Raw genomic sequence first — 19,515 nt, forward strand, 5'->3', positions numbered from 1 at the left:
CGCCGAGCATGTGGGACACACAAGGCTGGACCCCCGAATCCCAGCCTGGCCATGGCCTCCATGGCCGCCACGCCCCCGCCCTCCTTGCATGCATGTATTTACATTTTTATGTTCTCCCCCGACTTAATATCATTAGCGTTTCCGTCTTGTTAATAGTTTTGGAAAGTCTAATTTATATTAATTACCCAGTATGCCCCAGTGCATCCCACCGGTCTGCTTCTCCGGCGTGGGTGTTTTTAATATCTTGGCGTTTCCTGTGTTAGGGGATGCGGGCCGACAGCTCTGGGGAAGGCGCCCAGATGTGGAGCTTATTACAGGGTTTGGGGGTTCTTCTACCCCGGAGAGGGGGTGGGCTGTGAGTGGGCCTGTCACGGTGCAGGTGGCGTTTCTGCACCATCTGGCTGCTTTCTGAGGGAGAAACCGGTACAAACAAGCGGGCTGGAGGGTGGGCAGTCCCGCCCCCCACTGCTGCTCCCCTGTGTATGTGTGGGGGGGGGTGCCCAGAACCGCGTCTGCCCAGGGCTCTCTTTGCAGGTGAAGCCAGGCTCCTGCGGGGCGGGGGTTGCTGCATGGTTAGGACCCCGTTTTATGATTCGTAGCTTTGTTGTAAAGTGAGGAAAACCAATTTTTCACTTGAGAGGCTCCACGGCGCAGATACACATGTAATTGTCTGTTTCGGCGTCTCTTCCCATCCCCTGCGCGCCGTGCCCGTCATTTAGAATTTCACGGTCCCCCACGTGCTGGCCTCTCCGTGCTCAGGTTCTGATGTGCTCCAAGGCCAGTGAGCACTAATTGAGCAGCTACTCTCTCCCGCCGGCTTCTCCAGCTCTGCCCCCAGCCCCTCACCTCATCCGGCCCCTCAGCGGTCACTGGCTCGGCCCTGAGCTGCTGCGTGGGCGCAGCGTGTCCACTGATGCCCATGGCTGTGCCCTCCAGGAGTGGGTGCTGGCAGGCGGCACGCTACTGACAGCCAAGTGCTATCCACTGATCTGCCCACCAGGCTGCGTGGGTCGCTGGCCCCGAGTGTCAGGTGTTGACTCTCGCTGACACTCTGAGCAGCACGGTCACTGGGCCGTCCCAGGCAGATCAGAGGCCGGACATGGATGTAACCGTGCACACTTTAAGAGAGAGATTAATTATCACTTAGTGAGCAAGCGGGAAGGCAGCTGGAGTGGGCTGGGTTGGGCTCACCAGGAACCTGCCCCCTTAGTGCCCACTCACTGGTCAGCAAGACAGAGGAGGGTCTGCCCGGCCTGCACTGGCCCAGGGGAAGCCCAGGGGAAGGACCTGTGCCATGGCCCCTGCCCCAGGTAGGACATGTGGGACCTACCCTCCTTTCTGAGCTGCCCAGAGCAGCTTTGTGGCCAGCCCCGCCATGGCCACCCCACCTCCAGGGGAAGGAGGTGCCTGGGTGAGTCCCCACATTTGGTGTCTCTGTTCTCGGGGTGACGGGCAGGTGCTGGGCTCTGCTCTGCTTTTAGCCAGAAGAGAAAGGTCCAGGGGACGCCACTGTGCTGAGTGGTCAGCACCGTCCTCCAGGGTCAGCAGATTCAACTGTGCTGAATGGTCAGTGCTGTTCCCCAGGGCCACCCTGTGCTGAATGGTCAGTGCCCTCCCCTAGGATCAGTGGCCACCCTGTGCTGAGTGGTCAGCGCCATCCTCCAGGGTCAGTGGCCACCCTGTGCTGAGTGGTCAGCGCCCTTCTCCAGTCAGGCTCCTTGGGGGGCTCCTTGCACTCCGACTTCCTCCAGTGCCCAGTGGTATAGATTCTTCTAGTGAAGCCCACAAACCAAGGTCTCCGGAGGACAGTGAGGCCCCAGCTCACAGCTAAAGGGTGCAGAGACAGTGGTGGGCGCTGTGTAGACCGAGGCCCTGGGGGAAGGAGCTGCTGATCTGCTGGGTGGGTGTGGGAGCTGGGGGGTTCACGGGGGGCTTCACTGCATGCACAGGCGTGTTCTCTGTGGCTGATCAGGGCAGGGCGTCTCAGGCACCAGGAGGGCAGCCGCAGGGGCCAAGGGAATCCAGGTGTGGGCATGGGGAAGGGCGTGTGTGTCTGTGTGTGGCTGTGTGTGAATGTGCGCTTCTGTATGAGTGTGTGTGTGTGTGTGTGAGTGTGCATGTTTGTATGTATGTGTGTGTAAATGTTTGCATGCGTGTGTGTAGTGTGTATGTGAGTGTGGATGTGTGTGTGGATTTGTGCGTGTGTTTAGTGTGTGTGTGAATGTGTGCATGCGTGTGTGTGGTGTGTGTGTGGATGTGTGTGTGTATTTGTGCGTGTGTTTAGTGTGTGTGTGTGAGTGTGTATGAATGTGTGCATGTGTGTGCATGCATGTGTGTGAGTGTGTGTGTGCGCGCGTGCATGTGCACACAGGTGCTCACTGTCCTTACGTGCTGGGCAGTTTTCAGGCTGTGACGTGGAGCTGCGCGCCCCACGGGAGGGAGTGGGCGCTCCATCCCGAACAGGACAGTGTCCTTGCCCAGCAGATGGCGGTCAGACGCACCGCAGCGAAGCCTCGTTAGGGTGTGTTAGATGCTAATGAAGTTAGAGAGGGTGTCTTGGGCCTCTGTTTCCTTGGAAACGTTGGCGGCAGGTGCTTTGTACGCGCTGTACCTATTTTAAAAGTGAGCCACGGGCCCTCTTTGAAGGCTGATGGGTGCGTGCCGCAAGCCAGCGGAGACCAGTGGGGACGCTGTGTGCTCTCGGAAATGTCATTCTCCCGTGGTTTCTATAGAAACCCCGCCTCTAGGTAGGAGAGCACGAGTCTCCTTCACTCCCCTCTGGCACAGCCTCCGATACCTCCTGGGCCCGTTGGCAGACGGGACTGAGTTGGGGCTGCAGGGCCAGATGTGTGTTGTTGAGCTGTGATTCCTCTTCCGGTGGCTGGGCCAAGGCCTGCTGCTCGGTTTTAGCTGGTCCCACCCAGGAATGCTTCCGGCCCCACCTGACAAGGAGAATTAACATCTCTCCTCCCCACAGAACACTTTACAGAAACTTTTTTAAACCGGAAAAAAAAAAACCCTCAATATACAACAAAGTTGACAGACCATTTGAAGGACCTCCAGGCAACTGGCACCCTGTTTTAACTTCCAGATGGGTTGCCAAGGTTCTTGGGTCTCTAGTCCTGCATATAGACTAGTAGCAAGCCGGGAATACCGCAAAGAGGACTTCTTCTGTTAACTGCAATCCCAGTATTGCCCATAGATATTAAGGATGTTTTTTCTCCATTCCATTTCGCCCTGATGACTGTAAATGTTTTGTGCTTTTTCCATTCCAATTGATAATAATGCCCAGACCACTGAGAGATATGAAAGGCTTGCTAGTAGTCTCCAATAGTATCTAATTAGGGCTTTTTCCTCTTTTTTAAAAATAATTTATCATTATGAAGTGGGTTTCTAACACATTTGTTTCAAAGTATCAACATCTCTATAGCATGTGTCAGTTGTGGCTGCTACTAGGCCAGCAGCTAATCTCCTAAATCTCCAGAGTGGCTTCTAAAAACAGACCAGGGTCATTTTTTTAAAAAGCAGCTAGACTGAGGGCCAGGGAGGGAGCCCATGCAAGGACCCCAGATTGGACCCCTGCTGACACCACAAGGTTGTAAGAACCTTTCCCAAGATGTGTTGGCTCAGTGCCTGGTGTCATTCCACTCAGATTGGCATCTATCTGGGTCTTCCAGAATCTTGGTCCCATTGCCTGTTTATAGTACTTTTCCATCACCCGTTGCCGGTGAGTGGTTTCCAGTGTATTCTTTCTAATGGATATACAGTAGTACCTGATTGTGTTTTACTTTTATTTCTCTGATGACTGAAGTTAAGTTAATCAAACATTTGGGGTTGTCTCTAGTTTGGGGTTATTTTAAATGAAGCTGCTATGAATATTCATAAGTCTTGTGTGTGGATGTATATTTTAATTTTTATTGTTCAATTAACTGGGAACAGAATTGCTAAGTGGCATGGTAGGTAAATGATTAAAATTCCTAATAAATTGCCAAACTGTTTCCTGCTGGTTGTGTCATTTTGCATTCCTGTTAGTGCAGGAGAAATTCAGTCTCTTGACAGTTTTACCAACACTTGGGGCTGAGTAACTAGTTCCGGGAGGGTAAGGCTCTTGCCTCGTGCACGGCCTTGGTTCTATCCCCAGCACCGCATATGATTTCTGGACACCACCAGGAGTGATCTCTGAGCACGGAGTCAGGGCAAAACCCTGAGCACTTCCAGGTGTGGCCCCCAAACCAACTACAACCAGTCTCACTAATTTGCACTCTATCTTTTCCATTTTAGTCTTTCTACTGGATATGCGGTAGTGTCTGACTGCATCTTACTTTCGTTTCTTTGATGACCAAAGTTTGGTTAGTCAAACATTTGACTGTCTTCTTTGTTTGAGGTTCTGTTAAAACCTTTTGCCCATTTAAAAGGATGTTGAGGGGGCTGGAGCAATAGCACAGTGAGTAGGGAGTTTGCCCTGCACACGGCCGACCCGGGTTTGATTCCCAGCATCCCATATGGTCCCCTGAGCACCACCAGGAGTAATTCCTGAGTGCAAAGCCAGGAGTAACTCCTGTGCATCGCCAGGTGTGACCCCCAAAAGCAAAATAAAATAAAATAAAATAAAAGGATGTTGAGGATGATGATTGGATCGTAGATGTTCTTTAAGTATTTGGAAATTATTTTCTCTTCATACCATGAATTTTCATTTTCTCTTAAAGTTTTGCTTGCTCTAGGGTTGCGATTATTTTCAACTGTGATCTTCTAGAAATGTTATCATTTTCGTGTGTGTCTATTTTGAGTTCATTTTTGTGTATGGTATGTGTTAAGGTTGATGTTTATTTAATATGTTTTGCTGTGCGGAATTCTGAGTTGTTTTAATGCCACTTGTTAGAAAGACCTTTCTTTTCCCGTCAGGTTATTTTTGGAATTTTGGTTGAAAATCAACTGGCTGTAGGAAGAGTGTAGGAAGAGTGGGTGTCTTTTGGGGTTGTCAGTTGTGGCCCTTGTTTGAATCGACCCGTTCACGATTCCCATGTAGTTGATGTAACTTTACTATAGTTTATTACTATAGTACCCCTAGTGGATCAGATTTTGTTAACCAGGACAGCACAATTGCAATACAGTCCTAAAAATTTATCAGTTGATTGACAAAAGGGGTGAAAAATGCTTATAGCTTGACTATTAACTGACTCCTATGGCCCCTGCGATTCATTGGCTCTTACACCAATAGAGATTATTCCACGGCCAAAAGTAGCTCAGACCTAATAACCATAAGCTTATGAGGGGATCTCTTTGATCACTTAACGTTTTTGTTTTTGGTGCACACCTGGCAGTGCTCCCCAGCTATTTCTGGCATCTTGTTGGAGTGGCTCTTGGCAGTGCTAAGTGCCGTGTGTGGTGAGGACCAGCCGAGGCCTCCTGCATGTAGTGGTGCCCCCCACCTGCGTTGACCCCAGGCCTCCTGCATGCAAGGCACGAACTCCATCCTTTTGAGCATCTCTCCGTACACCCACCCCTGCCGATTCAACATTTCAACATCACTTTTGATGTTGTCAAATCTGTTTTAAAGAATTAAAAGTTGGTTAGAACTGTAATCCAAATCGTTGGGTTTATAGGAAATTCTCGGAGTCCTAAGATAAGAATACTGAACGTTTCAATTTGTCTACATAAAAATCCTATTCTGATTCTGGTGCATTCTTTTTGTTTGTTTTTGTTTCAGTTTATTCCTTTTAAAATTGAGTCACAGTGAGATACACAGTCACAAAGTTGTTCATGATTGGGTTTTAGTCATATAATGTCCCAACACTTGTCCCTTCACCAGTTCACATTTCCTATCACCAGTGCCCCCAGTTTCCCTTCAGCCTCCCAATCCCTAGTATATTCTAAAGATTTTTGTAAAGTTGATCGTGTTTTTGTCAACTAATAAATAAAGCTTGAGACCAAACTAACTCTGTAACTACTTTCTTCCAGTTTAGGCTGACATAAGGCCAGTCAAACTTTATCCCTGTATACGTGTATCTGTCTCTACTTCATCCATATGCGTATCCCAAAGACTAATCTGAGATGACACAGTTCCGAAGTGAATCACTCGCACTTGCCTTCGTTCCCATTTTCCTCAGTTTTCTATTTCGAGCACACATAGAATGAGTCTGTCCTTTCAGGCCCCGTAGCTTGCATTGTGCTGAAACTAGAAGCTTCTCCCGGCCTGTCATTCTGTGGAAAGCTGTTTCTTTCATCTCCATTTTTGTCCTACGACAGAGAACCCAGCACTTCTCTTGGTGATAATCTTATTACTAAGTAGAACGAGGGGCACGCTCTAAGGCAAGGTTATTTTGGGGCTAAATTGGAACAGGGGCAGCAGTACTGAAACCCGGTGTTTGGCAGAGGGGAGGGTCTCGGCATCAGCACCCAGCGCACTGTGTGATCTCCCTTTTCCCAACAGGGACATTATTCCCTTGTGTCTCCGACGGGATCCCTATGCACCATCGTCTCTCTGTAATACAAGGCCGCGCGACGCCTACCACGCAAAGCAGATTCAATACGACGTCTTGGGCCTTCACCCCAAAGTGCGTCTGTGGTGTGAGGTCTCCGTGCCGCCTTCACGTGCTTTCGTCGAGTAGTAGAAGGCATGGACGCCTGGGACGCACCTGTCACACTCTGTACTCTGCTCAGACCTGACATTTTCTTCATAAATATTCAGTGAAGTCACAAACAAAAGTACTCTAACTGTTGGACTATGTCCAAGTTTTGAAGAAAAAAAAATCAGCAGTAATTCCATAAAACCCAGGGCATATCGACCCCTGCTCTGCATCAGATGTTTGAAAAACACTAGAAACCCACGTTTGTGTGTTTAACATGTTGTCCTAGAATTCACTTTTTTCGTTTGAGCTTCATATTTTCTTTTCTCTCCTTTTTTTTTTCTTTTGTGGGGTTAGGGGGCACAGCCAGCGATACTTAGGGGTTCCTCCTGACTCTGCACTCAGGAATTACTCCTGGCAGTGCTTGGGGGACCATTTGGGATGTTGGGGACTGTGTACAAGGCACTGCCTTCCCCGCTGCCGTATCACTTGTCATATCCCTGTAGCTTCTCTCTTCTTCTAGCAGAGACCTGCTCAGGTGTGTGTGTTGGGGCTCCAGGCCTCGAGTAAGAGGGTGTGTGTTTTCCTCTGGTACCTCCTGATTTTCAGCATCTGCTGCATGCATGTTAGCATTCCCCATCTTGAACCACACATGTTTGGGTCTTGGATGCAAAATCTTTGGTGACAGGTCTGGAGAGATAATCCATCAGGGAAGGTGCTTGTCTTGCATGCCACTCACCCAGGATCGATCCCTGGCACTCCACGTGGTCCCCCAAGCCCTGTCAGGAGTGATCCACGTGGTCCCCCAGGCCCTGTCAGGAGTGATCCTGTCAGGGCTAATCCAGGTGAAAGCCCAGAGCACTGCTGGGTGTGGCCCAGAACAAAAGACGTAAATATAAATATGATCATCAGTGAAGGACCAGGAAGGGGAGGGACCGGCTTCAGACTAGATGTCACTGTTAGCGTTAAGATCTCTGTAGTAATTTGTTTTTCCTTTTGATTATTGGGTTACACCTGGCAAAGCACAAGGGTTACTCTGGCTCTGCACTCAGGAATTACCCCTGGCGGTACTCAGAGGACCTTATGGGATGCTGGGAATCGAACCCGGGTAGGCTGCGCGCAAGACAAATGCCCTACCCGCTGTGCTATTGCTCCAGCCCCTCTGTAGTGATTCTTGAAATTGGATAGTGTCACGTTTCCAATGTCTTTTAAAAAGTGGTGGGATCTGTTCTAGGTTTTTGTTGTTGTTTCCCCCTCATATTTCAATTTTGCCATCATCGTGTTAATTTCTCCCAAAGGAAAGCTATTTCGATTAGGATTATAGTCAAATGTTTAGGTTGACTTCTGTATAATTAACACCTTAGTATTGAGCTGTCTGATCCATAAACAGACACTGTCTCTGATTATTTAGACTTTCTTAGCTTTTCTAAGCAGTCTTATTTCCAATATTTCTTCTCTTTTCTTTCTTCTTTTTACTTTTTGGGTCACACCCAGCGATGCACAGGGGTTACTCCTGGCTCTGCACTCAGGATTTATTCCTGGCGATGCTCGGGGGACCATATACGAAGCTGGGGATTGATCCTGGGTTGGCTACGTGCAAGGCAAATGTCCTACCCAGTGTACTATCACGTTGGCCCCAGTTTCAAGTATTTCAGTGTTGTATAATTGTATTAGATTTGTTAGCATTTCGTGATTTTTTGATACTATTGTTTGTACTCCTTTGCTTTTTTTTTTTTTTTTTGCTTTTTGGGTCACACCCGGCGATGCTCAGGGGTTACTCCTGGCTCATGCACTCAGGAATTACTCCTGGCGGTGTTCGGGGGACCATATGGGATGCTGGGAATCGAACCTGGGTCGGCCATGTTGGCTGCGTGCAAGGCAAACACTCTACCCACTGTGCTATCGCTCCAGCCCCTCCTTTGCTTTTAATTCATGTTCAATGCTGGAGCAATAGCACAGTGGGTAGAGTGTTTGCCTTGCATGCAGCCAACATGGCCGACCCGAGTTTGATTCCTCTGCCCCTCTCGGAGAGCCTGGCAAGCTACGGAGAGTATCTTGCCTGCAAGGCAAAGCCTGGCAAGCTACCCATGACCTATTTGATATGCCAAACACAGTAACAAATCTCACAATGTTACTGGGCCCACTCGAGCAAATCAATGAACAACTGGAGAACAGTGATACAGTGATTCAGTGTTGCTAGCATATATACTGTTAACTTTCTTTCAGTAATCTTGTATCCTGTTAGCTTTTCCTAATAAGTATTTCATAGATTGCTTAGGAATTTGGATGTACATTGCACATTCTTTGAAGAATAATCTGATTTTTATCAGCTCACTTTCCAATGTGCATGCATCCCCCCTCCCCCTGCTCTGTTCCAAATGATTAAACCTTTTCCTACAAACATTGAATGAAAGTGGTGAGCGTGAACATCATTCTATTGTTCGTTATCTTGTGGGGGAAACACTCGGATTTTTACTGCTAGGAATGATGTTAGATGTGGTAAACACAAATTAAAAAGCAGCCATGTTTCTAGGATAAACCCTAGTTTGGTTATAATATATGGCTTACTTTGCAGTATAAACATTGTTAATAATAGTTAAAAATTTACTATCTGTGTTTATGAGAATTAGTGGCGTATACTCTGAGTGTGGGTGTGGGTCACTGCTGGTAGTGTTCAGGGGCTACTTATGGCTCAGTGCTTGGGAACTCCCAGCAGTGCTCAGGGGATAGGCAGTGCCAGGGACCAAATCCAGATCCTCCATGTGCAAAACGACTGTTCAGCCCATTCAACCAACTTTCTTGCCCCACATGTTGGTGTCTGACTTTGATGTGTGATCGATTTGGTCTCCAAATAATGAATTGAGAGACGCTCTTTCCTCGTATACTTTCTGAGTATTTCATGTTATTGATGTTTGGTGGACCTTGAGAGCTTGTTTGGCAAGGGCTGGAGCGATAGCACACCGGTAGGGGTGTTTGCCTTGCAAGCGGCCGGCCCGGCCAAGCTGGGTTCAATTCCTCTGCCCCTCTCGGAGAGCCCGGCAAGCTACCGAGAGTATCTCGCCCGCACAGCAAAGCCTGGCAAGCTACCCGTGATGTATTCGATTTGCCAAACCAGTAACAACAGTTACTGTGTTGTGAGACAACACAGTAACATCTCTCAATGGAGATGTTACTGGGCCCGCTTGAGCAAATGATGAACAACAGGAGGACAGTGCTACAGTGTTACATATGTTTGGTGGAAACATTGAAGACTTCTTGATGCAAGATGTATGTGACTTTTGGGGTAAGTGTTTTGGGTTTAGTGGTATATATATGTACGAGGTTATTCAATAATTCTATTTCTTCTTAAATCATTTTGGTAACATTTTTCTTTCCAGATATTTGCTATTTTATCCCAGTTGTCAAATCTGTTGGCCCTAAAACTGTTCTTGAGATTATTTCACTTGGGGTTATTTCACTATTTGGAGGCGGGGTGGGTTGGGCCATGCTTTGTAGTGCTCAGAGGCTGTTCTTGGCCTTGTGCTAAGGAGTGGAGCGATAAGGCCTTGTGCTAAAGCCTTGTGATAAGGCCTTGTGCTAAGGGCTGGAGCGATAGCACAGTGGTAGGGCGTTTGCCTTGCATGCAGCCAACATGGCCGACCCGTGTTCGATTCCTCCGCCCCTCTTGGAGAGCCTGGCAAGCTACCAAGAGTATCTCGCCCACACGGCAGAGCCTGGCAAGCTACCCGTGATGTTTTCAATATGCCAAACACAGTAACAGCAAAGTCTCCGATGGAGATGTTGCTGGGCCCGCTCAAGCAAATTGATGAACAACGGGAGGACAGTGACAGTGACAGTGTTAAGGAGTGACTCCTGAAAATAAATCTCAAAAGAGATCAGCAAGTTGCAGAAGACTCTTCCGGACACTCTCAGGCATGGCTGAGTCATCCGGGGCACCCTGGAGAGGTATGCCCCTCAGACAAACAGCCAAAAGCTCCCACACTCCACAGTCGCCACCTGGCCAGACTCCTCTACTTCCGGCTGAGTCTCACCCAGAAATTAATCTGCTGAAAAATGCAGGTATGCAGGTCTTGTGACTGAAATCTCTTGGGGTGGGCTACCTCCCCCTATCTCCCTCTACTTCCGGAAACCCTCGCAGTCATATTCACGAACCACCTCTGGTGCCAAGGAGTGACCCCTGACAGTACTGGGGGACCTTATGTGGTGACGGCAATTTAAACCAAGGTCAAGGGGCCAAAGAGTAGTGCAGTGGATAGATTGCTTGCCTCGCATGCAGCTGATCCTGTGTTCAGTTCCTGGCATGGGATCCCTGAGTTCAGAGCCAAGAGAAAGCCCTGGCTATCACTGGGTGTGGCCCCCAAACAAAACACCAACAAAACAGGGTCTAGCAGCCACATGCAGGGTTTTTACCTCCAGTGCTAGAGCTCTCTGGCTCTCATGTTCATAATGACGGTAGATTTCACTCCTTCCTATGATTCCAAGTATCCATCTGGCGTCTTTATCGTTCAGCCTGAAGAAGTTCCCTTAATATTTCTTCTCATACTGATTGGTTGCTGGCTAATTCTTTTCATTTTAGTTGATCAAAGAAGTCATTATTCACATAACATAAACTAAAATAAGAAATAAGTGCAAACTAAGGGTTCCTATAAAAAAAAGCTCAAGTTTTTATTTTGCCTTCACCGCATCAGTCACACCTCACAGAAGGGCAGTTGACAGCTGACGGCCTGCACATGTCTGGAACTCATGTTTGGGTGTTTTCACACACAGACGTATGTGTCTGTATTTATAAACATCCAAAAGCTTTTGTGTGGCTCAGTAACTCCTTCCTCCCCATCCTCCAAGACACAAGACCCCAGCTGAACGATTCCCACCTTTGTTCACTCCTTCACTGTGGCTGATGTTACTCTAGAGTCAGTGACCACATGCTTGCCCGCACATGGGTCCCAGTGCTTGCACCATTGGAACTTACTCTTGTACCCCTTTATTTTCAGGGTTTGCAGGGGGCGGTGCTCACAGTTGAGGCACCCAGGTCCAGGTGGTGAGGCCCTCAGGGTTCACACTACCAGGCTCGGTGCTTATACACTTTCTGGTTTTTTTGTTTGTTTGTTTGCTTTTTGGCCACTCCTAGCAGTACTCAGGGCTTAACTCATGCCTGTGCTCAGAAATCACTCTTGATAGAGCTGAGGGGACCATATGGGGTTCTAGGGATCGAACCCAGGTCGGCTCAGTGCAAGACAAATGCCTACCGGCTGACTATCTCCCCAGCCCCACCTCACTACTGCTTCCCAGCTAGTGTATGTCTTTTACAGGGCCCACTAGCAACGCTGGGGGCCCCCAGGACAACCCGGCAGGCATGGGGCAACCAGGATATACCCCAGTGGTCCTGGGGCACATGTGGTCTAAGGAATTAGACTCAGGACCTGCACTCCAACCCTCTGAGCTCTGCCCCCTGCCTAGGGAAGGTGTGTGTTTTCATTTTCTCTTTTTTCCTCAAAGTTGCTTTGACTATTCTAGGTCTTCTGCATGTATGTTTCAATTTTATAATCACTTTCTTAAAAAAAAGTAAATAAAACCTTCCATCACTGTCACTGTCATCCCGTTGTTCATCGATTTACTCGAGCGGGTGCCAGTAACATTTCTGTTCGTCCCAGCCCTGAGATTTTAGCAGCCTCTCCTTACTCATCCTTCCCAACGCTGCCATATTGGAGGTTCTTTCAGGATTAGGGGAATGAGACCTGTTATAGTTACTGTTTTTGGCGTATCGAATATGCCACGGGTAGCTTGCCAGGCTCTGCCAAGTGGGCGGGATACCCTCGGTAGCTTGCCGGGCACTCCAAGAGGGAAAAAATGCGTCGCTCTATTCCGGGAGCTTTGTTTCATAGTCTGGCCGTTGATCCTGGACGGTGATGAGATTATAACGCCAGGGGCAGTTTTGGGTGTGACTGCCAAGCTACTGGAAAACTGGAGGTCTGGGTGGAGGAGGCCCAGTCCCAATCTGAGCAGGCTTGGAGATCTCGGCCCCGGGTCCTGCATACCAGGGTTCTTCTGCCAGTTCCTTCATAGGTGAGACTCATCCGAGTGTGTGGAAAGTGGCCTTGAGCATGGCTGTGGCTGGGTTCTGAAGGTTTTCGGCTGCCGGGAGTCTGCTTAGGGCGGGGAGGGAGACTCAACCTTGCCCCACTCTGAGGGAAAACCTTCTGGAACTTTAAATATTACTGCCTTTGCTCATTAGATCCATTTGGGGAAGAATAGAATTCTTAACAGTCTTGAGCTAACCCACGAGCACTGGCCCATTTTTTTCTACTTTCTTGAATCTCTTTTGTAGTTTTCTTTGTTTGCTACATATACCTGTAGGTATGTAGTTATGTGCATTTTATGCTGCTGTCAGAGTTTTGAATTGCGGTTTCTGGTCATGCACTGTCAGACTATAGAAATCCCGCAGACATCTGGGTCGTCACTGTGAATTCTGCAACTGTGCTCAACGAGCTCGAGTTGCTTCTTTGTGGATTCAGTTGGATTTTCTGCAAAGTGGATGGTGCCACAGTGAGTGAAGGGACTTATATTCCCGGGCAGTGTGGATGCTCTTCCCTCCCACCCTCCCTTCCTTAGCCCTTATTTTTCTCTTCCTCCTCTCTTCCTTTTCTTCTTCCTCCTCCTCCTCCTCTTCCTCCTCCTCCTCCTCCTCCTCTTCTTCTTCTTCTTCTTCTTCTTCTTCTTCTTCTTCTTCTTCTTCTTCTTCTTCTTCTTCCTCTTCCTCTTCCTCCTCCTCTTCTTCCTCCTCCTCCTCCTCTTCTTCTTCCTCTTCCTCTTCCTTCTTCCTCCTCCTCTTCTTCCTCCTCCTCCTTTTCTTCCTCCTCTTCTTCTTCTTCCTCTTCTTCTCCCTCCTCCTCCTCCTCCTCTTCCTTCTCCTCCTTCTCCTTCTCCTCTTCTTCCTTCACTTTCTCCTCCTCCACGTATCTTTTCCTCCTTCTTCTTTCTGTTTCATGGGCTACACCCAACCATGCTCAGGGGCTGTTCCTGGCTCAGTGCTCTGAGTGACCACTGGTGCCAGGGATTGCACTGGGATCGACCACATGCCAGGCAAGTGCCTTAGCCCCTCTGCTCTCGCCCGGCCTTTCCCATTTCTCTTTCTTTTTTTTTCTTTTTTTGCTTTTCGGGTAACACCCAGCGATGCCCAGGGGTTACGCCTGGCTCTACACTCAGGAATTTCTCCTGGCGGTGCTTGGGAAACCATATGCGATGCTGGGAACTGAACCCGGGTCAGCCACGTGCAAGACAAATGCCCTCCCCGCTGTGCTATCGCTCCAGCCCCTTTTCCCGTTTCTTAAGGTGAAGTCAGGGTTTCTGTTCTGAGCCCTTGGTTCTGTTCCAGTTTCCCAGTGCCTGTTACTTGCTCTCTGTATTTGTAGCTGCATTTCACAACTGCTGAGAGATTGTTGTTCCATCTTTATCAGCAGTTCTTCGTCATGATCTCTTTATTTCTTCTTGGCTCCTGGTTCACCCCTGGGCAGGCTAAGTACAGTGGACTGCAGTCCAGCAACCAGGAAGGAGAATGCCTTGAGTCCCCTGCCTTGGGGTGGAGCTAAGGGGTCATCATAGGGAGCCCAAAGCGAAGCGCAGGTCGTATAAAGAAATACAGAAAGGTGTAAACACTCACCCAGGAGCCAGCCCACACAGCTAAGTGGGGGTTGAGGGTGAGAGGGGACCTAGAGATAGTGGCGGAGGGGCGTGACACCTGGCAGGGGGTGTGGGGTAGCAACACCCACGCCTGACACCTTCCTGTTACCAATATTAATCACGGTGCCTGAAGTACTGGTTTTTTGTGTGTGTGTGTGTGTTTGTTTTGTTTTAAAGTGTGTGCTGTGTAGGTCCCGAGCACTTGGGAATTTCCCAGGTATTTTTAGCTGCTTTCTTAATTTAACCCCATCTGGACATGGAACAGCCCGAGTCTGTTCAATCCTGTGCAGTTGACTGAGACTTGAGGTCTATCTTGGTGCATACTTGAAAAGCAGCAAAATCTGCTTCTCTTGGGTGGATTGTTCTAGAAATGTTCGCGAGCTCCAGCTGGCCGAAGCTCTCTGCGCATCTTCTGTCTTCCCTGAGATCAAATCTGTGTTCTCTGAATTAAGAGTAGCTGCTTGAAATGTGGGACTATAAGAACGGCCCTACTTTATTTCCTTTTTAAGCAGTAGGAGGTTTTGTTCGCGCCTCTGCCAAGAGGCTCGTGAGCATTTAGGATTCTGATGCTCTCCTAGCTGACGGGCGCGTTCATCACTGTGAAAAGTTCCTCCTTATCTAACATCTTTGTTTGTCCTGACTCTGCACAGGGCTTACTCCTGGATTTGTGCTCAGAAATCTCAACTGACAGTGCTCAGGGGGCCATTATAGGGTACCAGGGCCGGAGCCTGAGTTGACTGCATATAGGCAGAGCACTCCACCTGTCCCACTCTCTCTCTTACCCTCCGCGTTGGTATTTACTCCAAAATACACTTTGTCTTGTTATTAACATGGACATTCCCATTTTTTATTACTATTCCTTGATCTTTTCCTATCTTTGAACTTTTAGCCTGTGTCTTTGTATTTAAAATACACTTTTGGGGGGCTGGAGAGATAGCACAGTGGGTAGGGCATTTGCCTTGCACGCGGCCGACCCGGGTTTGATTCCCAGCATCCCATATGGTCCCCTGAGCACCGCCAGGAGTAATTCCTGAGTGCAGAGCCAGGAGTAACCCCTGTGCATCGCCAGGTGTGACCCAAAAGCAAAAAAAAAAAAATACATATTTTGTAAAAATAAATTTTTAATAAGATTAAATAGCATTTGATTAAGTCCTGATATTTTATCTGATATATTATTTCAATTCTATATACAAATTTCCCTTAGTACCTAAAAGGACGTTATTCCTATTTGATATGATTTAGTAGCTTGCTTTTTGAACCTCGAAACACTGTTTTGTTTATTTGTTGGTTTGGGGCCACACCGGTGGTGCCCAGGGCTTACTCCTGGCTTGACTCTCAGGGTCTGATTGCTCCTGGGGGGCTCAGGGAACCATACAGGATGCCAGGGTTGAACCCAGGTCATCCACGTGCAGGACAAGTGTGCTGTGCTATCGTCCGGTCCCGTGAACCTGGAAACACTGGTACCATTAATGGGGGGAAGTTTGAATTCCCAGGCCTCTGCCTGCAAGTGCCACGGCAGTCGCAGGAGAAGAGATGCAGGCTCTGGCCACCGGGTGGTGCTGGGGCGGCGCAGGCAGAGGCCTTGGCCTTGGCCGTGCCCACCCGCCCGCCCCTGCCATTTCTTTCCTTCCCGTGGACTCTGACTTCCCTAGACTTACACGGCTGTTTCATTTGGTTGGTTTCTTAAAAGGTTCTTGTGGTGCCGGGGATCAAACCCGGGGCCTCACACACGAGGCAGGGGCTCTCCCACAGAGTGAGCCCCGTGGGTGGGAACCCACGCTGTGCTCCAGGAGGCAGACTCGGACCCGAACGGCCAGCGCCAAGAGGGGCTGCCAATGGTCATACCCCATCTTCACCCTGATACCACATAGCCCCGCCAGCCTCCCAAACTCAGCAGCCCCCCCGGGAGCTCCCGTGTCCTACTGATGTGCCCTGACAGCCCTCTACCCCAGGGTGGCTGCTCCAGGCCCATGGTCGTGGGTCCCCCTGTGTCTGTCATGCTCACGGCCCGGAAGTTGTGCTGTGACTCGTGAGCACCGAGATGGGAAAGTCTACTGCTCTTTTGGGGAGGGGTGCTATCCTGGTACTGGGGTCACCGTCCCCTGCTGTTCTGGAGTTGGGTGGGGCTGCATTGAATGCCAGCCTAAGGTGGGGGGGCTAGAGTGAGAGCACAGCAGGTAGGGCATTTGCCTTGCACGCGGTCAACCTGGGTTCGATTATATGGTCCTCTGAGCACCACCAGGAGTAATGCCTAAGTGCTTGAGCCAGGAGTAACTCCTGTGCATCGCCGGGTCTGACCCCAAAATCCCCCCCCCCAAAAAAAAACTTAAAATAGAAGGAGTAGAACTCTCTGCAGTGAGGCCAAGAAGCAGAGCATCTCAGGAGTGCGCCCCAGGGAGCCAGGCTGGGGTTAGGTCCGAGGGAGCACATTGGGGGCCGGAGAGGGGGGCTTCACCGAGAGGCCTGGGGAAGGTGGAGGGAGCCTGGCCTTCGGGGGCTGGCCAGGAAGCAGCCGTCTGGGTGGAAAGCATGGAATCGGGGAACTGAGCTGACTGAGTTGATATCATGGCAAAGCCGCAGGCCCTGGAGGAAACCCCAGTACAGTAAAGCCCCGAGGCCACAGTGAAAATCAGTGTGGAGATGGGGAGGGGGGTACTCTGAGTGGATGAAGGGAAGCAAGTGTCACACAAGTGCCCACTTACACCTCACAAACTCGGGCCCTGCCGATGCTGACGGGCACCGGGCCACCAGTCGGACCTGGCCCGTGAGGGGGGCAGGGGTGTTCTCTGCAGGCAGGCAGGGGCTGTCAGACCAGGCAGTGGGGGGTTGGGGACCGCATGGGGAAACCAGCCTGGCTTTCGGCCTGGGAGGGGCTGCCCAGCCGTCCTCCCGTGCCCCGCCCGCCTGACAGGTGCCCGCTCCGCAGGTGGTGAGAGGCTACAAGGCGACCGTCCAGCAGACCCTGGACATCCTGTTCCTGCAGGAAGGCTTTGAGTTTCTGAGCAGCACAGACGCCTCGAGCCGGGACTCGGCCGACCGCACCATCATCGCCTGGGATTTCCGGAGTTCCGCCAAGATCTCCAACCAGATCTTCCACGTGAGACTCCGCAGGCTGTGCTCCAGCTGCAGTCTGGGCCAGGGGGTGGGGGGTGGGGCTGGGGGAGGGACAGGGTAGACAGACTGCTCTCAAAATCAAGGGTGACGGTATCGCCTGCTGTGTGACATGGACGTCACCGCCAGGAGCAGTCCACAAATGCATCCCTGCCCCCATTGTCCCCATCACCCGTCACCACCCCCACATCACCACCACCACCACCATCACCGTCTTCATCTTTTCGCCATGGCTGGTGCTCAGCGCTCCAGCCCTTGAGGGGAGCCAGGCTGCCAGCTGGAGGCTCCTGCTCCTGCTGCTTGGGCACCGCACCAGCCACGGCCCAGAGGCCCCGCTGGGATTGCTCTGGAGTTTCATCACACTTGGTGGAAGACAACAGTTTAGACCTCCTTAGCTTTGGGGCAGACGTGCAGTTTTACAGCACTGACCCCCAGGTGTCTGCCCTCTCTCCAGGGCTTCTCTGGGAGAGCCTGCCCCTTGCTGGTGCCCAGCCCGCCTAGGGCCTCCTCTCTCCAGTCCACCCTGCCTGCCCCCTTTCCCTGTCCGACCCTGCCGCTTCCTGTCTGGCTCCTCCCTTCCTGTCTGGCCCCGCCCTCCTGTGTTTGGCTCCTCCCTCCCCGTTTGGCCCTGCCCCTCCTTGTCTGGCTCCTCCTCTTTCTGTCTGGCCCCGCCCCTCCCTGTTTGGCCCCGCCCCTCTCATGTCTGACTCCGCCCTTTTTCATTGTCTGAATTCCACCTCCTTTTTGTGTCTGAGCTGCGGCCCCTCCTGTGTCTGAATCCCAGACTCCTGTGTCTGAGCCCCTCCCTCGTCTTACTGTGCCCCCTCCCGTGTCTGAACCACCCCCCCATCGGCCCCTCCTCCTCCTGTCAGCTCCCTACTCCTTCTATGAGAAAGCAGTTGGGGCAGTGATGCAGTCCAACCCTCTTAAATTCCCAACTTTGCATCTGCAGAGGGTCCTTCTTCCTGTTGGAGCTGGCAGGCCTCAGGGATTAGGTAGGAGTGCAGTGTTTTTTTCAGCTGCCACAGAGGCCACGTAGTAGCTTCTAGAAGCTGGAAAGGGCCAGGGAGCCGACTTCAGGCCGGTCCGACTGGGACGGGCATCAGGGGCCCCTCACGGAACCCCTTCACGCGTGACACACGTGTCCTGCTGCTTCTCAGGAGAGGTACACCTGCCCCAGCCTGGCGCTGCACCCGCGGGAGCCCGTGTTCCTGGCCCAGACCAACGGCAACTACCTGGCCCTCTTCTCCGCAGTGTGGCCCTACAGGATGAGCCGGCGGCGGCGCTACGAGGGACACAAGGTGCGTGTCCCGGAGCCCCGGCTGGGAAGCTGAGCACTGTTCCCAGAGCCTTTGTCTCTTGAACCCGGGTCCCGCTGTCCCTGGTACCATGCGACTCCCATAGATAGGGGGAGGCTGACGGGAGGTGGGGGCAGAACAGAGAAGGCCCATTTCAGCCTGGCCCGGGAGGCAGGGCAGGCGGCAGCAGCTGGGCTCCGGGCACTGACCGCTGCTCTCTGCAGGTGGAGGGCTACGCCGTGGGCTGCGAGTGTTCCCCGGACGGCGACCTGCTGGTGACGGGCAGCGCTGACGGCCGTGTTCTGCTCTACACCTTCCGTACGGCCAGCCGGGCACGCACGCTGAACGCACACACAGAGGCCTGCGTGGGCACCACCTTCCACCCCGCGCTGCCCTCGGTCCTGGCCACCAGCTCCTGGGAGGGCGACGTGAAGATCTGGCACTGAGGGGCCTCCTGGGCAGGGAGGTGACCGAGCATGGACTGGCGCCTTCCTGGCTGCTGTGCCTTTGTCTTCTCATCTGTAAAATGGGGGCAGCTGCCCCAGGCGGCCACAGGGGTTGGCATTGAGTGGGCTGGACCCAATAAAGTGTTTCTGTGCCCTCCGGTGTCGAGCGATGTCCTTGGCCTGTCCAGCCTGGGCCCCACGGCAGCCCCACCATGCCGCCTCACCCTCCACCAGGGGCAACTTCCAGGGGTTCCTGATCTTGGGACAGCTGCAGGATCTCTGAGCCGAGCATGGCCAGTGCTCATGGAGTGTCCACAGAGGCAGCGGTGGAAGTGACCCCTGGCCTGGGAGGAGCCAAGAGCACTCACCGCTCCCGACTCACAATTAAGGAGTCACCTAAGATCCAGCCCCTGGGTG

At 51.4% G+C, this 19,515-nt stretch overlaps 1 protein-coding gene across 1 annotated transcript in view; it reads left to right on the forward strand.

Annotated features, from left to right (window-relative positions):
- The window catches only part of WDR25 (WD repeat domain 25), a 98,774-nt gene extending 79,582 nt beyond the window's left edge, over nucleotides 1-19,192 (forward strand). Inside the window, exons 5-7 of the mRNA XM_056113687.1 lie at nucleotides 17,170-17,340; nucleotides 18,515-18,655; nucleotides 18,877-19,192. Of these exons, the coding sequence (XP_055969662.1) occupies nucleotides 17,170-17,340; nucleotides 18,515-18,655; nucleotides 18,877-19,098 (534 nt within the window). The 3' untranslated portion in view covers nucleotides 19,099-19,192. The remainder of the gene's footprint in view (nucleotides 1-17,169; nucleotides 17,341-18,514; nucleotides 18,656-18,876) is intronic.
- The last annotated feature ends 323 nt before the right edge of the window (nucleotides 19,193-19,515 follow it).

This window comes from Sorex fumeus, unplaced genomic scaffold, assembly GCF_029834395.1.
Source record: "Sorex fumeus unplaced genomic scaffold, SorFum_2.1 ptg000022l, whole genome shotgun sequence".
NCBI classification, from domain to species: Eukaryota; Metazoa; Chordata; class Mammalia; order Eulipotyphla; family Soricidae; genus Sorex; species Sorex fumeus.